The sequence below is a fragment of the Wallemia mellicola genome (assembly GCF_000263375.1).
Source record: "Wallemia mellicola CBS 633.66 unplaced genomic scaffold WALSEscaffold_8, whole genome shotgun sequence".
Taxonomy (NCBI): domain Eukaryota; kingdom Fungi; phylum Basidiomycota; class Wallemiomycetes; order Wallemiales; family Wallemiaceae; genus Wallemia; species Wallemia mellicola.
The window spans coordinates 164,731-188,813 of record NW_006531965.1 but is presented as its reverse complement, the minus strand read 5'-3'; the positions used below and the strand labels follow the sequence as shown (position 1 = coordinate 188,813).

General features: G+C 38.8%; 11 protein-coding genes across 11 annotated transcripts; 5 read left to right on the top strand and 6 right to left on the bottom strand.

Moving 5' to 3' along the window:
* Window positions 1-447: 447 nt before the first annotated feature.
* Window positions 448-5,456, bottom strand: WALSEDRAFT_68745 (putative myo-inositol transporter 2; the record flags this gene model as incomplete). The annotated part of the gene is made up of 10 exons (XM_006958067.1): window positions 448-709; window positions 753-813; window positions 861-964; window positions 1,013-1,299; window positions 1,344-1,513; window positions 1,561-1,829; window positions 4,762-5,107; window positions 5,152-5,157; window positions 5,205-5,258; window positions 5,313-5,456. 10 exons carry the CDS (start codon window positions 5,454-5,456, stop codon window positions 492-494), a joined length of 1,659 nt encoding a protein of 552 aa, XP_006958129.1. The 3' UTR covers window positions 448-491.
* A 727-nt stretch (window positions 5,457-6,183) lies between these two features.
* On the bottom strand, window positions 6,184-7,975 carry WALSEDRAFT_57309 (general substrate transporter). The gene is made up of 7 exons (XM_006958066.1): window positions 7,634-7,975; window positions 7,320-7,588; window positions 7,102-7,271; window positions 6,769-7,055; window positions 6,615-6,718; window positions 6,509-6,569; window positions 6,184-6,464 (listed from the first exon to the last, which is right to left on the bottom strand). Exons 1-7 carry the CDS (start codon window positions 7,935-7,937, stop codon window positions 6,247-6,249), a joined length of 1,413 nt encoding a protein of 470 aa, XP_006958128.1. The 5' UTR covers window positions 7,938-7,975; the 3' UTR covers window positions 6,184-6,246.
* On the bottom strand, window positions 7,930-8,323 carry WALSEDRAFT_68743 (hypothetical protein; the record flags this gene model as incomplete). Its single annotated transcript, XM_006958065.1, has 4 exons — window positions 7,930-7,976; window positions 8,022-8,029; window positions 8,076-8,129; window positions 8,180-8,323. 4 exons carry the CDS (start codon window positions 8,321-8,323, stop codon window positions 7,940-7,942), a joined length of 243 nt encoding a protein of 80 aa, XP_006958127.1. The 3' UTR covers window positions 7,930-7,939.
* Window positions 8,324-9,861: 1,538 nt separating this feature from the next.
* WALSEDRAFT_54387 (N-myristoyl transferase) lies at window positions 9,862-11,490 on the bottom strand (the record flags this gene model as incomplete). The annotated part of the gene is made up of 3 exons (XM_006958064.1): window positions 9,862-10,970; window positions 11,014-11,105; window positions 11,152-11,490. The coding sequence occupies 3 exons, from the start codon at window positions 11,488-11,490 to the stop codon at window positions 9,908-9,910; spliced, it is 1,494 nt and encodes a 497-aa protein (XP_006958126.1). The 3' UTR covers window positions 9,862-9,907.
* Window positions 11,491-11,560: 70 nt separating this feature from the next.
* WALSEDRAFT_60260 (lysyl-tRNA synthetase) lies at window positions 11,561-13,586 on the top strand. The gene is made up of 2 exons (XM_006958063.1): window positions 11,561-11,798; window positions 11,843-13,586. Exons 1-2 carry the CDS (start codon window positions 11,574-11,576, stop codon window positions 13,412-13,414), a joined length of 1,797 nt encoding a protein of 598 aa, XP_006958125.1. The 5' UTR covers window positions 11,561-11,573; the 3' UTR covers window positions 13,415-13,586.
* On the top strand, window positions 11,561-15,488 carry WALSEDRAFT_68740 (hypothetical protein). The gene is made up of 3 exons (XM_006958062.1): window positions 11,561-11,798; window positions 11,843-14,161; window positions 14,209-15,488. The coding sequence occupies exons 2-3, from the start codon at window positions 13,524-13,526 to the stop codon at window positions 15,380-15,382; spliced, it is 1,812 nt and encodes a 603-aa protein (XP_006958124.1). The 5' UTR covers window positions 11,561-11,798; window positions 11,843-13,523; the 3' UTR covers window positions 15,383-15,488.
* A 153-nt stretch (window positions 15,489-15,641) lies between these two features.
* WALSEDRAFT_28524 (hypothetical protein) lies at window positions 15,642-16,488 on the top strand (the record flags this gene model as incomplete). The annotated part of the gene is made up of 2 exons (XM_006958061.1): window positions 15,642-15,784; window positions 15,834-16,488. 2 exons carry the CDS (start codon window positions 15,642-15,644, stop codon window positions 16,486-16,488), a joined length of 798 nt encoding a protein of 265 aa, XP_006958123.1.
* WALSEDRAFT_32392 (Adenylosuccinate synthetase) lies at window positions 15,662-17,990 on the bottom strand. Its single transcript, XM_006958060.1, has 3 exons — window positions 16,837-17,990; window positions 15,834-16,787; window positions 15,662-15,784 (listed from the first exon to the last, which is right to left on the bottom strand). Exons 1-2 carry the CDS (start codon window positions 17,963-17,965, stop codon window positions 16,579-16,581), a joined length of 1,338 nt encoding a protein of 445 aa, XP_006958122.1. The 5' UTR covers window positions 17,966-17,990; the 3' UTR covers window positions 15,662-15,784; window positions 15,834-16,578.
* A 1,643-nt stretch (window positions 17,991-19,633) lies between these two features.
* Window positions 19,634-21,070, top strand: WALSEDRAFT_32390 (cellulase). The gene is made up of 4 exons (XM_006958059.1): window positions 19,634-19,722; window positions 19,768-19,797; window positions 19,841-20,150; window positions 20,195-21,070. The coding sequence occupies exons 1-4, from the start codon at window positions 19,642-19,644 to the stop codon at window positions 20,989-20,991; spliced, it is 1,218 nt and encodes a 405-aa protein (XP_006958121.1). The 5' UTR covers window positions 19,634-19,641; the 3' UTR covers window positions 20,992-21,070.
* WALSEDRAFT_32389 (WD40 repeat-like protein) lies at window positions 21,058-22,800 on the bottom strand. The gene is made up of 5 exons (XM_006958058.1): window positions 22,423-22,800; window positions 21,977-22,372; window positions 21,817-21,929; window positions 21,422-21,772; window positions 21,058-21,377 (listed from the first exon to the last, which is right to left on the bottom strand). Exons 2-5 carry the CDS (start codon window positions 22,178-22,180, stop codon window positions 21,110-21,112), a joined length of 936 nt encoding a protein of 311 aa, XP_006958120.1. The 5' UTR covers window positions 22,181-22,372; window positions 22,423-22,800; the 3' UTR covers window positions 21,058-21,109.
* Window positions 22,801-22,810: 10 nt separating this feature from the next.
* On the top strand, window positions 22,811-24,038 carry WALSEDRAFT_18226 (Rds1 protein; the record flags this gene model as incomplete). Its single annotated transcript, XM_006957967.1, has 4 exons — window positions 22,811-23,125; window positions 23,176-23,364; window positions 23,414-23,457; window positions 23,504-24,038. 4 exons carry the CDS (start codon window positions 22,811-22,813, stop codon window positions 24,036-24,038), a joined length of 1,083 nt encoding a protein of 360 aa, XP_006958029.1.
* Between the last annotated feature and the right edge of the window lie 45 nt (window positions 24,039-24,083).

The window sequence follows — 24,083 nt, the reverse complement described above, 5'->3', positions numbered from 1 at the left end:
ATTAAATGGAGATAACGTGAATGGGTGTACTGTATTGTGAAATAAAGCTTTATTTATACTGCCCTCAAGTTTTTATTTTTTTATTAAAGCTTGTGAAAATCCCGCTCCGTCTTAATAAAAACGCGTTCTAGGAAAGATAATATCATTCCTTTTAAGAAACAAAGGAAGTCTTACCCATCTAGATAGTTTACCACTTAATTACAACATTCCAGTGCTATATAATCATCGATTGTTTTCCCTGCATTCAGGACATATCTTACATTAAAAAAAAATTTATAGTGTAAACTTACATCATTCAATACTTTAATGCTTCTCTAAGTGTGGTTGATTATGTTGCTTTTTACATGTTGGTAGGGACGATGTGTTCCTTTTTTATCATTACCCTATCAAATCGCTAATATTTCAGACATACATACATTTGATGTAATGTTAAAAACGTAAAAAAATGCAATATAAAAATAGAATACAGTGTCGTAGAAATACAGCGTAAATTATTTGGATTCTGGATCAATCTGGTCGATGTTGGTGTTTTTCATCGCTTTAAGTGCTTTTCTCTTGGTTTTCCTAAGCTCCATCGACTTGCGAACGCCAAATCCATCTGCTAAGATATCCTGAACTTCTTCAAGTTGCAGACCTGTTGTTTCTGGGTAGCAAAATCCTAAATACACCCATCCACAGAATATAAAACCAGCAAATAATCCGAAAGTACCTAAAGCACTTCAGCGTTTATGGTTAGGGCAATGTAAACTTACCAGATGGCGTCATTCCTTTCTGCATAGAGAGATATGATTCACTAATAATCAAGTTACACGCCTATTATAAAAGAATCAGCTTACTATGAAGGAATACTGGAGGCTCACCCAGTTAGTAGAAGTCCCTATTCCAGTTCCAATACCACGCACTTCAAGAGAAAACAGGTCTGACATTGTCCAAGGTACATGTCCTAATCCAGTACCATACATTGCTAGGTACACATCAGTTTGTGAGATTTAATCATGATGCAAATACCCACCTATATAGAAAACGAAGCCAATGATGACAACTATCTGTTTTCCTGAATCATACGGGAAGTTATTCTCTAATTGGAAACCAGTGTCTTTGGTGAGAAAATACATTGATACTATGCACCAGACACAACCAAGTATAGTACCAGGGCAACTAAAGTATGCTACTAGCGGACGACGACCGACTCTATCGACCAAGAGCATACCCAAACCAGTGAACACAAAATTAGCACCAGCAATAACTAGACCACCGGTTGCTGCATTTTCGAATCCTAAAGTTTGGAAGATCGTAGGTCTGACAGTTTTTGAGTTTAAACTACATGTTTAATTGTGACATACGCGAAATACATCAAACCGTTGAAACCACTGAGCTGCTGAGTAGCTTGAAGGGTCATTGCAAGCGTCAGAGCTCTGAGATTCCTTGGAATGGTAAATAATTTCCTGATGAGTGTCCTTGTAGTGTTTTGCTTTGCCAAACGAACGCTCTCGTCGACATTAGCAGTGAGTATCTGAAAAGAGTCAATAACCGTTTAGTATTTTTGCATTTTCATCTCACATCAAACTTCAAAGCGAGTTCCTCTTGAGAGGCACGCGGATACATTCTCGCAATAGCATTATAAGCTTCTTCAGTCTTGTTTTTGGTAAGAAGGTAACGAGGAGATTCAGGTAACAGGTGAATTGCAATAGCTTGATATATGGCAGGAACGGCACCTAAAACCAGCATAATTCTCCATCCTTTAGGTGCATGCAACAATGCAGCTCCAAGGCCATATGCTACGACTTGACCGAATGTGATGGTGACAGAATTGATAGTTACTAAGGTACCTATGAATGTTTTAATAATCTGGGAATTTTGTTCAAAGAAACATACCTCGTAATTGTGTTGGACTAATTTCAGAAATATACATAGGACCAATGCAAGATGACATACCCACACCGAAACCTAGTATTAATCTGCCAACGGCAGCTTGAGCAACGGAGTATGATGCACCGAAAACGACAGTACCAATGCAGTAGCAGATATCGCTAATAACAAGGACCCATTTACGTCCAATCTTATCACTTAAAGCACCAGCGAAAATCGAACAGATGAATGCACCAGCACCTGTCATCGCGGTGATGACTTCCTTCTTATCGCTGTTTTCACTTTGGTTGATGTCTACTCCTAAGTCCATTCCTACTGCCACAGTAATACTACCAATAATACCAGTTTCATAACCTTTGTTTATCAGAAATATGTCATGATGTAACACATACGCACCAAACTTTTTGAGAATATAAATGTCAAAGAAAGCGATCAGTAAAAGAGCTTACCATAAATCCAGCAACAGCTGCTGTTGAGCATACGAATAGAATATACGGGGTGATCTATATAATCGATGTCAATCTAACTGTCAAGTATGTAACCGTCATACGTACTTTGTCTTCACCTTCGGAAATAAGTAGTTTCTCATCCACATCTACAAAAGCAGATTTGGCATTTGCATTGCTATTGATATCTTCCACATGTTCTATGGCTCCATTGAATCGTTTCTTATCTTCTAATGTAAATTTTTTCGTCATCGATTTACTGTCCAATAGGAAGAAAAGCCATTATATATAGCGTATATGGACGAACGAATTCAGATGATGTACCTCACGCGCATCATTTCAGTCACCCGCTTTAGGCACTTCCGTTCGTATCGGAGGCGCTTCTTTGTTTAGTTTGATTTTAGGAAATAAATAAAGTTGGAAAAAAGATCCTTGTATCGCAATGAACTATAATTTAGCTTTGAGTTTTCTTCATTTATACGTCGTGTCAACATAACGTTTTCATACTACGAAAATTTTATATATCACCGCGATGACCTTCTTAATGAGGAAGGAACGTCATAGTTACTTTTAGGCATTAGATTCTTAGCTTTATAACAACTTTCTAGATGCGGCAGAACTCCGGTTTGGTGGAGATATATCAGATGACGGTGAATCGATGCTTTTTGTGTGAAATAATGACTCTAGCCAGTAAATTCCAAGTAATATTATCTATAAACATTTGGTCTCATGGTAAATTTGATTACATTATTGTGTATGTATAATTAGCTGTTGATTCTTGTGCGAAAGTGGATTCCGATTGAACGTCGTTTGTAACAATTCCAGTATAATTGTTTATTATTATTATTTTATTTATTTAATTCTCATTCTGATCCCTTGAATTTACAATATTATCCGATGATGTATGGCGTCACATCAGAGCGGCGCTTGAGATAGACCTAAATTTATTACGAATGGCATAAAACATGAACTGCTTTATATAAATACATTTCAACTATAAGTACAGCAGTATCTTTCACTTTGTCTGCTGATCAGTTTGGCCTATAACTGTGTTCTTCATCGCTTTTAATGCTCTCCTTTTAGTTTTTCTAAGCTCTAATGACTTGTTGACATTATATCCATCTTTTAATACCTCTTGAACTTCTTCAAGTTGCAAACCGACCGTTTCTGGGTAACAAGATACTATGTAAGCCCATCCACAGAACACCAGTCCAGCAAACAATCCAAAGGTACCTATTGTATGTTACCACGGACAATAATAAGTAGATGTTACCCACCAGATGGTGTCATCCCTTTTTGCATAGAAAGGTACGATTCACTGATAATCAGATTACATGCCTGAATAGTATTAGATTGGGAAAAAGCCATCATATATACATACCCAGTTAGTGGAGGTAGCAATACCCGTACCAATACCGCGTACTTCAAGTGGAAATAGATCTGAAATGGTCCAAGCTACATGACCTATACCTAAGCCATATAAAGCTATGTGGAGGTTAGTTACTTAATTAATAGCATATAATAGTACTCACCGACGTAGAAGACGAATCCAATAATTACTGCCATTTGTTTCGCTGTTTCATATTGAACATCTCCATCTAGTTGGAAGCCAGTATCTTTAGTAAGAAAGTACAATGACACCACACTCCATACACAACCAAGAACAATACCAGGACAGCTAACGTAAACGAGAAGTGTACGACGACCAACTCTGTCAACTAAAATCATACCCAATGCAGTGAACACCATGTTTGTAGCAGCAACTACCAGTCCACCTGTTGGAGGGACTTCGAATCCTAACATTTCAAAAAGTGTAGGTCTACATTTTATTGAATCTTCGGCTAAAGTCGAAAAGCAAGACACTCACGCGAAATACATCAAGCCATTGAAACCGCTGAGCTGTGAGACACCCTGAACGGTCATTGCAAGGAAGAGTCCTCTGTAGTATTTTGGAATTGTGAACAGTGTCTTAATAAGCTGCCATGTCGTGTGTTCTTTTGCCATCCGAACACTCTCATCAGCATTAGCCGTAAGTATCTGCAGACTGTTAGCTGATTTTTGACCAAAATTCCATGCTTATTCACTCACATCAAACTTCAAAGCAATCTCCTCATGAGTGGCACGAGGATAGATTCTTGCGAGGGCAGTGTAGGCTTCTTCTGTCTTGTTCTTAGTAAGGAGATAGCGAGGGGATTCAGGTAAGAAATGAATTGCAATTGCTTGATATATGGCAGGAATGGCGCCTAAAACCAACATAATCCTCCACCCTTTTGGTGCGTTCAACAGTCCAGCGCCGATGCCGTATGAAACGAGCTGCAAATGTTAGAATAGACCAACTTTCGGAAATAAACATACTTGTCCGAACGTGATGGTTACAGAATTAATAGTTACCAAGGTGCCTATCAATGTTTTAACAATCCGGGAATTTTTGTTCACTGCAACATACCTCGTAATTGTGTTGGACTAATCTCAGAGATATACATAGGACCAATACAGGAAGACATACCAACTCCAAAACCTAGAACCAATCTACCAACGGCAGCTTGAGCTACTGAGTATGATGCACCAAAGATAACAGTACCAATGCAGTAGCAGATGTCACTAATGACGAGGACCCATTTACGTCCAATCTTATCACTTAAAGCACCAGCAAATATCGAACAAATGAAAGCACCAGCAACCGTCATCGCGGTGATAACCTCCTTCTTGTCACTGTTTTCGCTTTCGTTGATGTCTACTCCCAGATCCATTCCTACTGCAACAGTAATACTTCCAATAATACCAGTTTCATAGCCTTCGTTTGTCAGATACGTAATCACTAGGCGGAGGAATACATACCAAACTGTTAAAATGATCAATTATGTATTAAATGGTAAAAAGGAAACTCACCATAAACCCAGCGACAGCTGCTGTGGAACAAACGAAAATAATGTAAGGTGTGATCTATGTTAATCGATATGAGTTTGACTGACATGCTGTATATGTGTAATCACCCACTTTATCTTCACCCTCAGCCATTAACAGCTCCTCATCTACATTAATAAATTTAGATTTATCATTAGTATGATTATCTGTATTATCTATATGTTCAATTGTACCATTGAACCGTTTCTTCTCATCTAGTGTAAAAGTTTTTGACATTTACTTAAACAATAAAAACACAATTTATTACATATATATGTCTGACCAAAGTAGTCCATATGATATACACACGCGCTAAATTGATGTCAGACGCATTAAGCATGGCCGTTACTGTCGGCGATTTCTTTGTTTAGTGTGATTATGAAAAGGTAACGTGCACACAAGGAACGAGTATGTTAAAGTCTTGTTTATATATATTTGCACCTATACAATGGCCCTCTAATTTGGAAGAGGCTCGACCATCCTTCTCTGTAGTAACTAGGATACTATAAGAGGAGAAGCAGAATATATCAGGTGCCAAAGTCAAATGCCCTAGGACATGTCAGCTGAATAAGTAATTGGATTTTGAATTCAACGTAATGGTTCTACGGCTACAATATGACTGTAAGTAAATTAAGACTTTTCACATACTTCTAATTCAAATAAGCACTCGAATATGGGAAACTACGGGGTTCACCGCTAAGCTTTCTTCTTCTGAAATTGCCTGGCTTGGTAATTGACCTTCCTTCCTTGATTGTTATTAGAATTATTCCAACGGTAATACGAATGAATGAGGTCTAGAGGTAAACCTGGTATAACTAAACAAATAAGCAAACAAAAATTGCTTAGGTATTTTATTTTTTCAATTTCAAAAGTAATCTTTTGGAAGATGGTGCATTCCTGCAATTCAGGTATGCATTGACTAAATCTCGTAGCAATACTCTGAAATGAGGAAACAACAAATTCGTAAACGAGTCATGAAATATTATTAGAAGGATATAAATACAATTGGTTCTATACTACATCTTTATTATTTTGATTCTGGGTCTATCTGGTTGATATCAGTGTTTTTAATCGCTTTCATAGCCCTTTTCTTGGAATTTCTAAGCGCTATAGACTTTCTAACATTGAAACCATCTCTGAGCATGTCTTGAATTTCCTCAAGATGTAAACCTGTTGTTTCTGGATAACAAAATCCTAGGTACGCCCATCCGCAGAAGGTAAATCCAGCGAACAAACCAAAAGTACCTATCAAATGTAAGAATAGATAGGGCGATCTAACGGTGACCTACCAGATGGTGTCATTCCTTTTTGCATGGAGAGGTAAGATTCACTAATAATTAGATTTGTTGCCTGATAGCGTTACTAATTTAGCTTAGAGCTAGTCATAACACTCACCCAGTTAGTAGATGTTCCAATTCCAGTTCCAATACCACGTACTTCAAGAGAAAACAGGTCTGACATTGTCCAAGGTACATGTCCTAATCCAACACCATACATTGCTTGAAAAGCGTTAATTCTTTCATTGCTATTCTGCTAGATAGTAACTCACCAACGTAGAAGACGAAACCAATAATGACAGCTACTTGTTTGCCCTGATCATACTGGTAGTTATCATCAAATTGTAAGCCAGTTTCTTTGGTGAGGAAATAGAGTGATACTATGCTCCAGACGCAACCAAGGATCACACCTGGAGAACTAAGGAATACTACTAATGGACGACGACCAACTCTATCAACAAGAAGCATACCCAAACCAGTAAATACCATGTTGGCAGCTGCAACAACTAGACCACCGGTTGGTGGGTTTTGGAAGCCTAACATTTGGAAAAGAGTTGGGCTACGTTTCTTAGCTTTTTAATCAAACCTAAAAGATTAGAACTCACGCAAAGTACATCAAACCGTTGAAACCACAGAGCTGTTGAGTGGCCTGAAGAGTCATAGCAAGTGAAAGAGCTCTAAGATTCTTTGGTATAGTGAACAATGACTTGAGAAGTTGCCAAGTAGTGTGTTGTCTTGCCAACTGTACACTTTCATCAACGTTAGCAGTAAGAATCTAGAGTGTGTCAGCTATAAAAGTGAGTTACAAAGCTAATTCACTCACATCAAACTTCAGTGCGAGTTCCTCTTGAGTAGCACGTGGATACATTCTTGCGATAGCATTATAAGCTTCTTCAGTCTTGTCCTTTGTAAGAAGGTAACGAGGAGATTCAGGTAACAGGTGAATTGCAATAGCTTGATATATGGCAGGAACGGCACCTAAAACCAGCATAATTCTCCATCCTTCTGGTGCATGCAACAATGCAGCTCCAAGACCATACGAAACAACTTGTCCGAACGTGATTGCAAGTGAGTTGATAGTTACGAGGGTACCTGTGATTGTTTTAAATGAGTTCAAAAATTTCAGATCGAACATACCTCTCAGTTGTGGTGGACTGATCTCAGAGATATACATAGGACCAATACAGGAAGACATACCAACTCCAAAACCTAGAACCAATCTACCAACGGCAGCTTGAGCTACTGAGTATGATGCACCAAAGATAACAGTACCAATACAGTAGCAGATGTCACTAATGACGAGGACCCATTTACGTCCAATCTTATCACTTAAAGCACCAGCAAATATCGAACAAATGAAAGCACCAGCAACCGTCATCGCGGTGATAACCTCCTTCTTGTCACTGTTTTCGCTTTCGTTGATGTCTACTCCCAGATCCATTCCTACTGCAACAGTAATACTTCCAATAATACCAGTTTCATAACCTTCGTTTGTCAGATACGTAATCACTAGACGGAGAAATACATACCAAACTGTTAAAATTATCAATATGTATTAAATGGTAAAAAGGAAACTCACCATAAACCCAGCGACAGCTGCTGTGGAACAAACGAAAATAATGTAAGGCGTGAACTAATTAGTCAGATATTAGTACAACTCATTGATCCAAATCAAACACGCACCTTATCTTCACCTTCAGCCATGAGGACTTTCTCATCAACATCGACGAACTTCTGCTTTGAATTAGACTTCTCGTCTGCGTCTTCTACATGCTCAGCGGTACCGTTAAACCGTTTCTTATCTTCTAGCGTAAACTTTTGTGACATTTGTTACTTATCCAATGAGAAGAAGGCTCATTATAGATAGATTTACCTTAAATGAATTCAGATGATATGCATGAATTAAGTCACCTGCCGTTTCAGGTACGCCGTAAGAATCGGACAGCTTCTTTGTTTAGCGTAAGTAAGATATAAGAAAGTAATATAACATCCATAAATTGTAAACAATTCGTCCATGTTTGCCTATTTTAAGTCCCGCGTAATCTAATGACGGCTTAAAACCGCACTTTAACGGGTGGAAAAATTTATATTCTACCATTATGAGTTTCCTAATTGGGAAGGATGAAAACCGGCGGTTATATGGGTTGTATATTTATCTTGTGAAGCCATAATATTAGCGGAATAAGTGCCGGCTGTCAACCGAGTTCCCTTCCGATCTATATGGAAGAGCCTGGAAGCTTGCCATTGAATGTTTTGAGAAGGAAAGGAGATAATCGAGCCAAGAATTGTGCACTTGTGATAGTTATAGTAGCGTCAAATCCAGTTCAAAAGTGACAAATAGACGTCAAAGACAGTTCCGAAAGGTACCATGCATAGATAACACCATCAGCTAGCTTTACAATGTAGTGAGAGTTAGAAGCCACGGTACTGCTTTACATTACCAACCCCCTTTATATCTAATTTGTGGATAGCTCAGGATACCCTTGCTAGCCGTCTGATCCGTTATCCACAGATGCATGATGCTAATCTCCTGCATTAAATTTATGAACGCATACTAACTTTGGACGGTGCCCCGCTAAATCAGAGATAGTGCTTCCTGGATTAAGTTGTTGTTTCACAATTCGTTGTCATGGACAGGTCTACCTGGTGAACTACCAAAATAACATGTATATTATTTATTAAATTGCTCTAATGGTTCATATAAACGCATCGCTAAGCTATGTGGTATGTTGGCCTGTAAACGAAATAAATCATCAACTGTTTTCAGCAAAAGCCAGAGTCTAAGGCATTAAATAGGAAAATCCGACTATATTGATCTTTTAATATTACTCTTCATGTATGCTCGTTCGTATCGGCATTTTCTAGTAGAACAGTAAGGGGAAAAATACATAATATCAGCATCAACGAGTAGAATATATGTAATAAAAGCGCTATGACGCTACTCAGTCAACGCATTACTTTGTATAGAAATCAGTACTTGGGCGATTATTGGAATGACGTCATGAAACGGGCGGGAAACACAACAGATCCCCAACAAGTGATGATAAAGACAATGATTTCATGTAATTGAAACAATAGTAACTATTTCAATTGTATCTTTAACTATGTAAAGTTGCGGTGTGGTGCTTTTGGAAAGTCGAATCGAACAAACAGCGAATCTCACCAATTAGCTGTCTTTGTGCACTCCAGTAGGACTTAAGTGACATCTGCAGATGTACAGGGATTATAGCCATTTTCACACTAGGTTCCTGTGATTTCAAGCTTTGAGTCTGTTTCTCGTATACATATTGTAGGCCGAATTCTTCTGGGGTATTTTCGCAGAGAGGTAGTTTAGTTTAAATCCCGTACTTATAAAGAAGAAAAAGAATACAGGAAAAAGATGAAATCAAAGAGTTCTGCTTATTTACATTTTTACAACATAACTAATGCGATACCAGATCCATCCCTACCAGATCCAATACCACCATGTATCTGCTGTCCAAGTCTCCAGTTGAATATGTAATAATTGAGAAGACCACTGCCAGGTTTGAACTTTTGGTCATCAATAAAGTGGTTAGAGTCCATAAGTGTGAGTGTGTTGAAGACATCAAATCCTGCGCCCTTTGATATTCTGAGAATTGCTTCAACTAGTCTATTGAGTCTTTCGCCAACTCTCGATCTTCTCGTTATATCTAACTTTTTATCGAAAACTTTCTCGTTTGATGTTCTCCAGTCATCTGGTAGTGATTTGTCAGTTGCGTAATAGAACATATAAGCTGCATCTAAGATTGGGTACTTTTCGTTACCAACTACTGTGCTAGGAAGTGAATAAAAGGAAATAAAGTCGGTAATTTGCTTGGTATTTGGATTTTCAACGACGTATGCCCATAAAACTTGCTTGGATCTCATTGGTTTGCCGTCTATATAATCACCTTCACCCCTACCACTGAGGAAGGTATGACTGATTTCTTCTTCACTGAATATAGGCTTCAAATCGAATCTAGAAAGGTATGCGTTGAGTAGTTCAGTGACACCTTTTACATCATTCTCTTCCATCTCTCTAAAGCCTTCTGGTTGAGGTTTAGCGGCTGAGCTAGCAGGTATTTCGTTTAACTTGGTCATTCTTTCTATTGTCATACCCGGTGGAGCCTGTGAGAAGCCTGTTTCCACTAATTTTTGTACATTAATCGGCCTATGGAAGTATTGACAGGTAGATATGATACCAGGGAGGATATTTCCACCTGTGTAGGTAGCTTGGAAAACACCTTTGATGTTGCAACGACGGGTGACTTCCTTGATCAAGACGGGTGCGAGTCTCTTTGAACGTAATTTTTTATGAACGCAGAGGAAGTTTACCTCTGATGTTCTGAGTTTCTGATTGTTAACATCTATGATCATGGGTACAGCTGCTATGAAGGCTACTAATTTGCGCTTGCCGGATGCAACGCGAACACCTACGTGCCAAGATTTTTCGTAACCCGGTGGTTTGAGAGCCCTGAGGAGTTAGAGGGGAGTTGTAGAGCTAAGAATGAACCTACCAAGCGAGGAATTCAGCTGAGTAGTTGAATCTGAGGGTTGCTTCGTCATCTTCGACATAGTTTAGACAAAGAAGTTCTCTGACGTCTTCGAGCTGGATGGTGGTTAAACGCTGAAACAAGGAGTGATAAGATACGAACCTCTTGTTCGTTGTTAAGGTCTAAGTCAACCCATTCATAGTCGTTTGGTAATGGGTATGGCTCTTTACGGAATTTGGTGATATCAGTTGTTGGATCAATAGGACCGTCCAGTGTGCCCTCTTGGGGAAGAGAAACAGGCTGTGTGGACCAGAACTTATGCTGACCGAGGTCCTTTTTATTGCCCTGGCCAACGCCGGCTGAACCAGAGGCTATGTCGGCCAAGTTGAGCTGAGAAAGTAAATCTCTTAAATTGTTTTTATCTAAATTCTTAGTATCTTTATTCTTATTGAGCTCATCCTCTAATGCTTTTAAAATTGCTTTGTCTTTTTTAGGAGCCATCGTTGTAGAAGATAAAGAAGATAAAAAAATAATGAATAATAAAATATTTTATTTTTTATATTTATTTTTTACTCCTTCGATTGATGCTCTCAGGCTTCCGTCGAGTCACTCAATTAAATCTACAAAAACGATTGTTTAGAATGTCAGAGAGTGCAAACTTACACAAAGATGAATTAACGGGCGAAATGATCTCCAAGACAGAATTAAAGAGGAGACTCAAACTTAGAGAGAATGAAGCAAAAAAGGCTTCAAAACCTAAGCCAGTCGAATCAAAGAAGAAGGAAGACGAGGTTGAGTTAACCCCTAACGTCAGTATCATTTTCTCTCCACACCGCCCCTAACGTCTTTTTAGCAATACTATGAGATCCGTTCAAGGGCTATTCAAAAACTTAGAGAGACTAAAGACCCTGATCCATACCCACACAAGTTCCACGTTGAACTTTCTCTCAATGGTTTCATCAACAAGTTTGATTCTAACTTGCAAAACGGTGATTCACGTAAGGAAGAAGTCGTCACCGTCGCCGGTAGATTGCACAACATCAGAGCAAGCTCCTCTAAATTGATCTTCTACGACCTTCACGGTGATGGTACAAAGGTTCAGATCATGGCAAACGCCGCTGAACACGACGGTGAAGATTTTACTAAATCTCACGAAATCCTCGCTAGAGGTGATATAGTCGGTGTTAAAGGTTACCCTGCTCGTACTAAGAAGGGTGAACTCTCTATCGTACCAAAGCAAATTCAACTTCTCACTCCAAACCTTCACCAACTTCCTAAAGAACACTATGGTTTCAAAGATCAAGAACAACGTTACAGAAAGCGTTACTTGGACCTTATTCTTAACAGAAACGTTAGAGACATTTTCGTCACACGCGCTAAAATTATCAACTACTTGCGTAAATTCTTAGACAATCTCGGTTTCTTAGAAGTTGAAACTCCAATGATGAACATGATCGCAGGTGGTGCAACTGCTAAGCCATTCGTCACGCACCACAATGAGCTCAAGTTGGACTTATTCATGAGAATCGCACCTGAACTCTACCTCAAAGAGTTAGTCGTCGGTGGTTTAGACAGAGTATACGAAATCGGTCGTGTTTTCAGAAATGAAGGTATTGATTTAACTCACAACCCTGAATTCTCTATCTGTGAATTCTATATGGCATATGCTGATATGTACGACTTGATGGACCTCACTGAGTCACTCTTCTCTGGTCTCGTCAAGCACGTTACCGGTGGTTACAAGATTCAATACCACCCAGACGGTAAAGGTGAAGGTAAGAAGTCATACGAGTTGGACTTCACCACACCATGGAAGAGATTCAACATGATTGAAGAATTAGAAAATCAACTCAAGGTTAAATTCCCAGAAGATTTGGAAACTGAGGAAGCTAACAAGTTCCTCTCTGATCTCTGTGCTAAGAACAACGTTGATTGCTCTGCACCACGTACTACTGCAAGATTACTTGACAAGTTGGTTGGTGAATTCATTGAATCACAGTGCATTAACCCATCATTCATTATCGGTCATCCAAAGATCATGTCTCCATTAGCAAAGCGTGACAGAAAGCAACAATCATTGACAGAAAGATTTGAAGTTTTCGTTGCAACAAAGGAAATTGCTAATGCTTACACTGAACAAAACGATCCATTCAACCAAATGGAATCATTCAAAGAGCAAATGAAGCAAAAGGCTGCAGGTGATGATGAAGCCCAAGACATTGATGAGACATTCATCAACGCTCTTGAGCACGGTTTACCGCCAACAGGTGGTTGGGGATGTGGTATTGACAGATTAGTCATGATGTTGACTGATTCTTCAAACATTAAGGAAGTATTGCTCTTCCCTGCTAACAAGCCACTCCCTGGTACAAATGCGGCAGCGAACGTCGAGAAAGCAGATGAGCAACCAAAGCCATTGGCTTAAAAAGATTTCTTTATTTAAATTGTAGATAAAGTATATATATAGATATATATATATGTTATTATTATTATTATTATTATTATATAACGATCTAGGTAATTGACAACCATCAATGTCATCAGCAGATCTAGGAGAAGACAGTAAACTAACGACGAAATTATCTAGTTGGGTTAATAACTCAATCAGACGACATTCAACTATCGATAGAACGCTCCATTATTTCTTAGATTACCCTGGCTATCAAGGTACTTCAATTGACGACGTGAGCTGGATTTTAGGTAACTTATACGATAACAATAGCGATTTATTGGATGATTTTCAATCTAGAATTTGGTGTACATATAGATCCAACTTCTGTCAAATATCTTTAAATGATCCTATGATGGACGATTTAGGTTTAGCTAAAATGCAGACATTATCTTCTAAACCTTCACATTGGTTATTAAGAGAACGCACTTTCAATACAGATCAAGGTTGGGGTTGCATGCTTAGAACTTCACAATCACTCCTAGCCAACACACTCCAGATAATGTTGTTAGGTAGACAATGGAGGAGGAATCCATTCGTTGATTTGACAGATTACGCTAAACGTAAGGAATACGTTAATCTAATCAAGCTACTCAACCTCTTCATGGATAACCCTTCAACCCTATCTCCATTCTCTGTGCATCGTATGGCTGTCGTTGGTAAAAGTCTAGGAAAGGAAGTAGGAGAGTGGTTTGGTCCATCAACAGCTGCACTCGCTATTAAGTGAGTTGTGATTATACAAGTTACATTATATTAACATCATCCATTAGACACCTCGTTAACAACCAAACAGATATTAATTTATCAGTTAGCGTTGCTTCTGATTCTGTTATTTATAAATCAGATGTCTATCAAGCATCAGGTGGTACTAGTACAACCGCTGATTCAGAATGGGGTAACAAACCAGTACTAATATTAGTCGGTGTAAGACTTGGATTAGATGGTATACATCCACGCTATTACGAAACCCTCAAAGCATTCTTAAGAATGCAATCGTGTGTCGGTATAGCAGGAGGCAGGCCGAGCAGCAGCTATTATTTCTTCGGATATCAATCAGATTCGCTTTTCTACGTTGATCCACATATAATGAAACCAACAATAAATATTAAAACGCCGCCGACAGAGGGTGAACTCAAGACTGAAATTGAGAATCTATTAAGGTGTAATAGTTTATCATCTTCTTCAACTACAACAACAACTTCTAATGAAGGTAACAACAACGGTACACCAATAAAGCAATCAAAACATGGGCATAGACGACGTAAAACTAGCACAATTTTGAATAATGTTACAAGTAAAAATAGAAGACGGTCGTCTAGTTCAGCTACCTTAAATCAAATTAGTCCAGATGTTAGTTCACCTTCCAGTTCAATCGATGAAAGCCAATCAATACAATCATCTTGGATGAAACCAAACCATTATCCTAGTTCATCATCACATTCTATACCTCAAACTATACCTGAATCTAACTCATTTATTAAGGATATACCAACGGTGGATGAATTAAATGATAAATGGTACATAGATAATTATAACTCAGCATCAATTTCAACTTACTTTTGTGATAAACCGCGTAAAATGAACATAAGTCAAATGGATCCTTCTATGTTAATAGGATTTTTGGTTAAAGATGAAAATGAATTCTTTGAATTTGTTAATCAAATCAAAGAATTACCACAACAAGTATTTTCTGTCGCGGATTCGCATAGGTCGTATGAAGAAGATGATAGTGATAATGATATGCAAAGTTTAAGTAGTAGTAGTAGTAATAATAATAGTAGTAATAGTATCAATAATAATAATAACGACGAATGGGTCGAAACAACAAGAAAAGATAGTCAAGACACGATTGAGGATGAAGCTATTCAAGTAGATAAATTGAATCTCACAGATGAAGAAGATGAAATGACGAGTCTAGAGGACTGCCTAATCGATGAACGATAAATACCAATAGTAAAATAAAACAAATTACGCTACAATTTATACCCCGTCAGAGAAATCAAACTTTTACGAATTTTTTACTCTTGTTGTACAACTTTATGGAAATCAGTGTATTAATTTTAATAGGAATAATTTTTTAATTAAAGTTGAAAAAAGCCGGCGAAAAGCCCTTACGTCATAGAAATCGAGCCACGAATTCTGTTGAGCGACTGTCTAAGTGACTCTCTTCGTTACAATCACTCAAAAAATAAAATAAACAAAAATGACGAAAGCAGTTGAAGAAGTTATTAGCGAATTTAACAAACTTGTTAATATGTCTGTAGAGGAATTAGAGGAATTCCTCAAAACTGAAGAATCACAAAATGCAGGTTGGGGTGAAGGTGAAGAATCAGTTGGGCATAATAGGTGAGTTGTATTTATAACGTCTACACTTATTCTTATATGCGATATCCAGCGGTCGTAACATTGTTGACATTCTTAAGAATAACCCAGAAAAGAAACCAGAAAGCTACGATGAATCTGCCTTGGAACATATGAGAAAAGTCGTCGCATACTGTAATCGTCATATTCAGGGTGAACTCTCATCACTTGAATCAAAGACTGCCGATGAAGTCAAACAAGCAAAGTCTTACCTCAGCTTGAAGAACTGGGGACATGATGTTCTCAAATATCTCAACAAAGGTGATGAAGAGAAGACTGAAGAGAAGCCAGCTGAAGAAAGTAAAGAAGAACAGCCAGCTGAGAACAAAGAAGAACAACCAACTGAACAACCTGAACCTGAACAACCAGCTGAGGAACAAAAGGAAGATGCTTCTGCTCAAGACGATAAGAAAGACGAAGAAGCCGCTCCAGCCCAAGAGGAAGAGAAAAAGGAAGAAACTCCAGCTGATGCACCTGACGCAGCTGAAGCTCAAGATGATGGTCCAGCTCCAGAGGAGCAAGAAGACACCCAAAATACTGATGCTGAAAAGCGTAAGACTGACGCACCTGAACAAGAGGCCTCACAGAAAGCCCAAAAGACTGAAAACACTGAATCAGCTCCAACTAGAAGATCAACCAGAGGTGCGAAGCCAATCAAATCTTACAACGAAGATGAAGACGATGAGTAAAATGCTTCAGCGATTTTAGAATCCTCAATGCCCATACTATGTCCTAATTTATGTCGACTAATAAAACTAAAATGTATGAAACTTTTTTCTTTAATTTTTCTCCTTAAGAACCATATCTGATCTACCTGCTCCAACACCAATGGATGTTACAGGTACACCTAAGTATTGCTCGATGAATTCAATGTATTTGCGAGCATTTTCTGGCAAATCATTCCATTGACGGCACTTTGAGATATCTGTTTCCCAACCAGGGAGTGTAGCATATTCGACTTCAACTTTCTCAAGCAATTTGAGATCAGCTGATAGATTTTTTTGTTAAATAGCCCTAATAAAAACTAGTCTACATACCAGGGAATGAATCTAATTTTTTACCGTCAAGGTGGTAAGCAACAGCGATCTTGATCTCCTTGAGTTGATCAAGGACGTCAAGTTTGGTGATGTTGAGTTGGGTGTAACCGTTAATCATGTGTGAATATTGCATGACAACCAAATCTAACCAACCAGTACGTCTTCTTCTACCTGTTGTCACACCATATTCAGCACCAACTTCTTGGAGATGTACACCAACATCGTTGAGTTGTTCAGATGGGAATGGACCACCACCAACTCTTGTAGTGTATGCTTTTACGACACCGTAGACTTCACCAACTCTACCAGGTGGTATACCCAAACCCGTACAAACACCACCGATGGAAGTTGAAGAAGAGGTTACGAATGGGTAAGTACCGAAGTCTATATCTAACATGAGAGCGTTTGCACCTTCAACTAAGACCTTCTTGTTGTTGTTAAGAGCATTGTGAATGAAAGCTACACCGTCAACGATATGAGGACGGAGACGTTCAGCGAGTTCTTTGTAACGCTTAATTTCAGCTTCCGTATCGTATTCGAAGGTACCATAACGTTTGAAACGGCCTTCGACGATTTTACGGAATTTGTGCTCAAAATCGTCATCGTAAAGGTGGTGAATTCTCAAGCCAGATCTGGATGCCTTGGAGGAGTAAGCTGGACCGATACCCTTCTTAGTTGTACCAATGGATGAACCACCAAGTTCGACTTCTTTCAAACCATCTACGATTTGGTGGAAATCGAATACGACTTGTGCTCTATCACTAATGAAAAGTCTATCAGCACAATTGAGACCTTTGTTGATTAATTGCTGTAACTCTTCAAAGAATGAAGGAACGTGTACGACGACACCGTTACCGATCAAACCAACGCATTTCTCGTTAACTAATCCGGATGGAAGCAAGTGGAAATCAAACTTCTGCTTCTTTGGACCGTCTGGCGTTGGGAAATCCTCTACAACGATCGTATGTCCAGCGTTGTTACCACCTGCACATCTTGCGTCTACATCTACGTCGTGAGCTAAAATATCTACGAGCTTTCCTTTGCCTTCATCACCCCATTGGGCACCAAGAATGACATTAGCTTTCGCTCGCGACAGCTCAACTTTTGCTGTCTTCGTCGCTGTTGACATCAAAGAGTGTTTTGCCAGCGCAAGAGTGAAAATTTCGTTAGATTAATTAAAAAGTCGAATATTTTCCTTAATACTTATTCTGATTGATACCATACTATATATTCAGTCACACTCTCAGCCATTTGTTTCTGGAGTTCCGCAATTTGTTATTTATAGTCACAATAGTGTTTTATACGTCATAGAATTCAGTTTTATATAATTTATGTATAACTAATTTATACTTTTTATCTTTCTATTTCGTAGATAGGAAAATTTGTTGGGTATGACTCTGATCTGCCAAGGGACTAGTCATAACAATGACAAATTATGTTAAATTAATATTATTTACTTTTTTTATATGCTCTTTGTATTTGATGGTTTTACCGCTTATGGTTTTAAACAACTAAACAATAATAGTCTTCTTGTTAATCCGCTAGTATTACATACAAGTGTTCCTTCAGGTGAACCCTGCAACCAATCAGCTCTCCTCTAATGTAATTACTCTCCTTAAAGAATGCGACGTCATGAGTCCTACACAGGGCAATTAGCACACTAATAAACAGCCTAATTGCACTATTTTTGAGCATAATACTCTTGGATTAGTCCTTGAATACATAATACTGCAATGAATTGAAATTTTTGGGTCTGCTAACGCTAAAGACTTTGGCTTATTTTCTGATATTTTTGTATTTTCGTGAAATACTAGTTAGTCTCAATCGGAAATACTTGCTTTGAAGTGCTCGGCTCAAGGTAATGAGTTCCCCAATGCATTCCTTTGGTATTTCTAGTAAAAGTATTTGATCAAACTTTCCAATAAGCGTGTCCTCGTTGTCGATTTGCTGTATCTCCTTTTTGTAAATTATGTCGTCTTGACATATCACCTTCGATGGCCTCGGAACTCTAGATGAAGCATACCTATGCACCTCTCTAGAGACCTTTAATGCTAAATTTTGACTGTCAAAGTCACAATTTATACTGTACTATTCAAGAAGGCATCATTCAACAAAATGAATGTACTGTACTAAAATAATATTATGATACCAAGTCGTATTTTTCCAAGATATTAGAATCCATGTATATCAATGCACTTTTGACGACTGCGATGTAATCGTTACGTAAATGATAGTAGCACCAACGCAAGCTCGACCTTTGGGATTCCAGAGGTTTATATAATGTAATTATTATGTACCCCAGAACGATACATCGTTATACATCTTAAACAAGACGTTGTTGAGTATCCACTACTCCACATTGTACGACTATCGGTTCAAATTCTATTTTATTCTTAATTATACCAGGAGTGTGACAGAGTTTCGGTCATATATAACTTTAAGCTATCCAAAGACAAGGTCTTGAGACCTGACGGCATTACTTTACTTGATTGAATGAACAAATCTTAATAATGAAAGTAATAGAATTGATAATTTAAGTCAATTTATGAAGAATGGAGTTAATCCATATTATTCCGACTCAATCTAACCTTCTATAGTAGAAAATGAACACCGACTACGCATTATACGGTAAAGAACGACGTCATAGTTGAAGTTTAAATTGTTCACCTGAACGAAAACAGGTGGTGCTTACGATAATTTGAACTCTATTTCACACGAAAATTGCATGCGTGACATAAAAATTTCACAGGGAATTCATGACAGTTGATGCTTTGTTGATGCGAACGACTTATAAGTTAAACCATCATGAAGTTTAATATTCTAGCTTTAGCAGCTGCCGTAGCTGCTTCGCCTTTACAACGTCGTTATGGGGATCTCATTAGAGGTGTATGTCAATTCCGTAGTCATTGTCATAGCGCTCACACTGAATAGGTTAATATCGGCGGTCTATTCGTACTTGAAGTTAGTTTATAATTATATAATAGGTCTATAATAATATTCTTAGCCTTGGATTACTCCTTCAGTCTTCGATCAAACAGGAAATCCAGCTATCGTAGACGAATGGACATTTGGACAGTACCAGGACCATGCACAAGCTGAATCTGCAATAAACAGCCATCTGGAGACTTTCTTCACTTATGACGATTTCCAACAAATCAAGAATGCCGGCCTTACTCATGTCAGAATTCCAGTCGGGTTTTGGGCCATTGAGACACAAGGAGAGCCGTACATAGTCGGAAACAGGTTAAATAAGCTTAAAGAGGTCGTCAGGTGGTGTCGCGATATTGGCCTCAAAGTTTGGATCGATCTTCACGGTATGTTTGTTTCTGTTCTGTTTTGTCTTGCTAATCATTAACAGGTGCACCTGGCTCTCAGAACGGATTAGATAACTCGGGTTTACGTACGAACAATGTACAATGGCACACAGACCAAAACAATGTCGATCGCTCTTTGTCTTACATTCAAACTCTCACTGATGAGTTCACAAAACCTGAATACGGTGCTATTGTTGAGGCTATCGAGCTTCTCAATGAACCACAAAGTGCAACACACCCGGAAATGCTTGGTACTCTCAAGTCTTTTTACCAAAATGGCTATGGTATCGTCTCTCAAAAGGCAGCAACTGCTATTCATGACGGCTTCCTCGATGTTAATCAATGGAACGACTTCTTGACTTCTCCACAGGAAAATGTCTACCTTGATACGCACAAGTATCAAGTCTTCTCAGACCAACAATTGCAAAGCAGTGATGAGCAACGCACGGGTGCAATTTGTCAATTCAAAGATAAATTTGCAGAGCACACAGCCAATCAACACTGGGTTATCACCGGAGAGTGGTCTTTAGCTACTACTGATTGTGCCAGATACCTGAATGGCAGAGGTATTGGTGCTCGTTATGACGGATCCTACTCTGGCTCTTCATATGTCGGTAGCTGTCAAGGTAAGACCGGTGACGGAAGCGATTGGAGTGAAGAATACAAGAACCAACTTCGTCAGATGTGGAACACACAAGTTGATGCCTTTGAAGGTGGTAGGGGATACTTTTTCTGGACTTGGAAGAACGAGGAAGCCGCAGATTGGTCATACCAACGTCTTCTTCAACTGGGTATCATCCCTCAAGATCCAAATTCATACCAGCACGGAATTTGCGGATAAGCTAGTTTTTTTTTTCTGATCTAATGGTAGTTCGGAAGCACATTTCTTTTTTTCGTTGTAATGAATCGGATGTCAATTGTTTTGTTCTAAGTTTTTGTGTATTCTAAAATTACAGAAGTTATAAAGCGAGGTTCACGTCGTTCAATGCTATTGCTGTTGCTGCCTTATGATGTCCGTTATATTGTCTCACTGTGTCACCACTAGCGAGTTCCCATAATCTGGCAGAGTGATCTGAGGATGCAGAGACAAGGTAAGCAGAGTCAGCTGAAAATGCAGCATCCCAAACCCATCGTTGATGACCAGTGAGCACTTTCTCTAGTCTAAAGTCATAATTATGAGTTGACCATATTTTTATGGTAGTGTCAGCCGAGCAAGTAGCGAGATGTCTTAATCTATCAGCTGGGAAACTCTAATATAAGAAATAGCTTACTTGGTATCAGGTGAGAGTATACATTTCGTAATATACCTACTGTGAGCAGGTAATTTGGTAATTGGTGTGAATTCGGAAGCATCATATTCCTGATCGGCGCGTATTTTCCATACGAAGCAATTTCCTTTGTTGTTTCCAGCAACTAGTGAACTACCGTCTGAAGCAATGGTGACCGATCGTATTGGTACATCTTCCTCCGGTACAAGTTCATGACTGCACGTGTTTTCACCCAAATCCCAGACTTTTACACTTCCTGCTTGATCACAAGAGACTATTTCACCCTGATTGGGATGTATAACGACGTCGTTGACAGGCGATGGATGCTCAAATGCTCGCTGCACGTGTGACGTTCTATGTACGTCAGAACACGTATTCGTGAAAAGGAAGGGACAAACCTAGTATCCCATATTTTAACTGTACCGTCCTCGCTACCAGTAGCTATCCATTTTCCTTCCGCTTGAAATACTACGGCTGTTATGTTACTAGTGTGGCCATTAAATGACTGAATCTAGGGCCAATATTAAAAATGATAAACTAGAACAATAATAATCTTACTGGATTTGGATCATTGCTGTTTATATCATATAATTTGACCGAGGAATAACCAGCTGCTGCCAGAAAACGTTTATCAGGACTTATCGCTAGTCTATTGACTGAATCTGAGTGGTGTATTGTTCGTGAGCAAGATCCAGACCAGGCTTCCCACGATCTAATCGTCCTGTCATATCCTGCACTTATCAGGATAACGTCGTTGCTCATAGCTGATGATGGTTGAAAATAAAGAGGCCTAGAACGAGGTAGACACAATTAAAGAGGTTGTAAACTGTAGAACATCTTACTATCTGCACAAACACAATTCCCAAAGATTATAATACTTATCGGCTAATTATGATCAGAGACTATAAGCAACATGAAGCATAAGATACGTTAGTGATTGTTTTAAGTATATAGCTAATATATATCTTGTTATATACTCTATCAGATGATTTGAGGGTGCTTACATCAGTTACTATATTTGTAACGCAGTAGACCTTGATCGGACGAGGGGTTGTAAAACTATACACAGTGCGTACCCATATACTAGAAGGGTGTTATTATGTAATGAAGTCTTTACTACAGTCCGCCTAAATCTGCGTTCTTCTCTTGATTTGACAGCTGTGATGTAATCAATTTGGAGGAAAGTAAACCAGATGTCAACCGGCAAACAATTTTGACTACAAATTATCTAAGCACATATAAGACTTTCCTTTTAGCATTCATTAATTTAGTTGAATTAGTATCATTAATTATGCCCTGGACGCGTTTAATCTCCGGCAGAACTTCATGCAATGTTTTACCGTAACTCCATAAATTCATCCGTGCATAATTCTTCTTACATTAACATCCACCATGATCTCTAAAATCCTCAGCGCAGGCCTCCTAGCTTCTGCCTTAGCTTATCCATCTCCACCATCTGGCGGTGTTGGTGTCTCACCAAACGATCCAGCACCAGTCTACTCACCTGAAACGGATTTTGATACCGAATCCCTCGTTGTTGGTGTCAATCAAGAATGGCTTGAGCTGGATCTCTTCCATAACATGCTTGCCACTTTTAGCGAAGAAGAATTCGATGCTGCCGGAATCAATGCCGAGCAACGTTATTACATTCAAGAAATGGCAGAACAAGAAGTTGGACATGCCATTTTAATTAATAATATGTTGGCTGTAGGTCTGACGTATTATACTTTGAACAATGTCTCATAATGTAATAACAGGGCGCAGGTAAAACCAGCCAACAATGCCAATATAAGTACCCATACAAGTCTGTAAAAGAGGCATTGTCATTTGCCGAATTTGTTACACGCTTTGGAGAAGCTGGTGTCTACGGATTTTTGCCTCACTTGAAAAACCGTGCTGTTGCACAAAACCTACTTCAATCCATTACAACAGAAGCCAAGCAAGAAGTAAGTAAGGCTTATGAAGATGAAAATTTACTGATTCATGCGTCTATAGGTGGCAATGGCTCAGATGGAAGGCTACTTCCCTCAACCATATTGGTGAGAAAATTTTCACTACCACAAATCCATCTAACGAGATTTAAAGGTTCAATATGGGACTCACACAAGCCATGACATGGTCATTGATGGTTCCCTTCTTAGACCACTGTCCAGAATCAAACCCAAAGGTTGCGTTCCCTGCATTCCCACTTTTGGACGTAACGAATGCAGCTAAGACAGTCGACGAATCCATTCCTTCTGGCGTATCAAACAACTACACTCATGTCGCACAACCAGGCAGACAACTTGATCTCAAATGGGCAGCACCAGGCCAAGATGTCGGACCACCAGAGCAAGGTTACAAAACGGACAAGAACCCAGATCTCGGTGATCCAGCATATGCAGCATTCATTCACCAGCTTAATGTCACGTATACACCACTCGAAAATGTAAACACTGAGGAATTGACCGCGACAACTATTCACCCAGATTTCAAGATGTTCAATGAACCAAACGGTATGGGTATCAATGGTACTGTATTCTTAGCTATCGTTGATGAAGAAGTACCTGTCACACCATACAACTTCTCATTGCTTAATGACCATATCCACGCATTTGGTCCATACTTCGCTGGTATTTAAAGAATTTACTTGTAATACGCATCTTTGGGGATCAAAGATAATAAA